Source organism: Aplysia californica, unplaced genomic scaffold (genome assembly GCF_000002075.1).
Source record: "Aplysia californica isolate F4 #8 unplaced genomic scaffold, AplCal3.0 scaffold00217, whole genome shotgun sequence".
Classification (NCBI taxonomy): domain Eukaryota; kingdom Metazoa; phylum Mollusca; class Gastropoda; order Aplysiida; family Aplysiidae; genus Aplysia; species Aplysia californica.
The window spans coordinates 231,673-232,849 of NW_004797487.1; the positions used below are offsets into that span (position 1 = coordinate 231,673).

A 1,177-nucleotide genomic window follows, 5' to 3' on the forward strand; every position below is an offset into this window, starting at 1 on the left:
CTTTTTTCCCTTCCTCAAACCCCAGGTTCCTGTGGTCGGAGTTACTTTGTGCCACAAGTGATGACGTCAGATGATGACGCATGGCTAGTGCCTGGAGCGCATCTCAACCAACCGTGCCGGTAAAACCTTATAATTACGTGTGCATCTAGTGTTGATTTATAGTAAAGAGACACTCGTCGACAGGTTTGGCGGTTATTTCTGACAGGGCAAAAGCAAAACTAACAGACAGAAAGGACAAAGAGAAAGTGTAGAATTAGATTCTATCTTGCAGCAGCGACCCGACCAACTGCACCTGAAATTAATGAAATAGTGTGGGTTTAAAGTCTCTATCAACACTATTAAGTTATTTAAGAAGCGGGACCTCCGAGTGTAAGTCCATCTCCGAAAGGACGGAGCCTAATGGGAAAAATTCTTATAAAAGTGTCTTTCCCAAGGACGCAAAGTCGGTTTGAGCTGAGGCTCGAACACTTGAACCCGAAATCTCACGATTACAGGTCTGGTAGCCTAACCACTAGGCCACTGACGCCATCAGTCACCCATGTACGATCTGCGAGCTGGGCAATGTAGGTTACATTTAAATTTTAACAATCGGAGCCAATCGATTTGGCTCGAGAATCTATTGGGAAAAAATATAAAAGCTAATTTGTAAGAATGAAAATGGTGAAATGGTTTAGGTTTGACGCCCCTATCAACACTCTGTTAGGTTATTTAAGAGGTAGGACCTCCGAGTTTACCGTCCGTCCCTGAAAGGACCGAGCCAAATGGGAATTTCGTGTAAAGTGCCTTTCCCAAGGACACAACGTCGGACAGAGCTGAGGCTCGAACCTTTGCAAGAATAAGCTTGATTCCACAACATATATGTTGCAGTTGTGACTACAGTGAAAGACGGGCGTATTCAATTCTATTCAACTATCTATTTGGTGTGTGCAGTAGGGGGGAGGGTGGCGAGACCGGTTAAAGTGCATGTGCGGTCTCACCATAGATGTGGGTCTCACAGATCTTATGCAGAACTACTGAGTCCAAAGTAACACCTCTCGATTTTGCTGTGAATTTTGTTGTGACGAAATGTAGACAATTCAGAAAAATCGGGCCAAAGGGTAACTTGCTATTCCAACAGTTGGGAAAAGAAGAAGAAGAAGAAGAAGAAGAAGAAGAAGAAGAAGAAGAAGAAGAAGAA

At 43.8% G+C, this 1,177-nt stretch overlaps 1 protein-coding gene across 1 annotated transcript in view; it reads left to right on the forward strand.

Moving 5' to 3' along the window:
• LOC101857409 (fibroblast growth factor receptor 1) overlaps nt 1-1,177 on the forward strand; it is a gene marked incomplete in the record, with an annotated part of 14,397 nt that overhangs the window by 9,463 nt on the left and 3,757 nt on the right. The window contains 1 exon segment of the mRNA XM_035970079.1: nt 26-119. Coding sequence (XP_035825972.1) covers nt 26-119 — 94 coding nt within the window.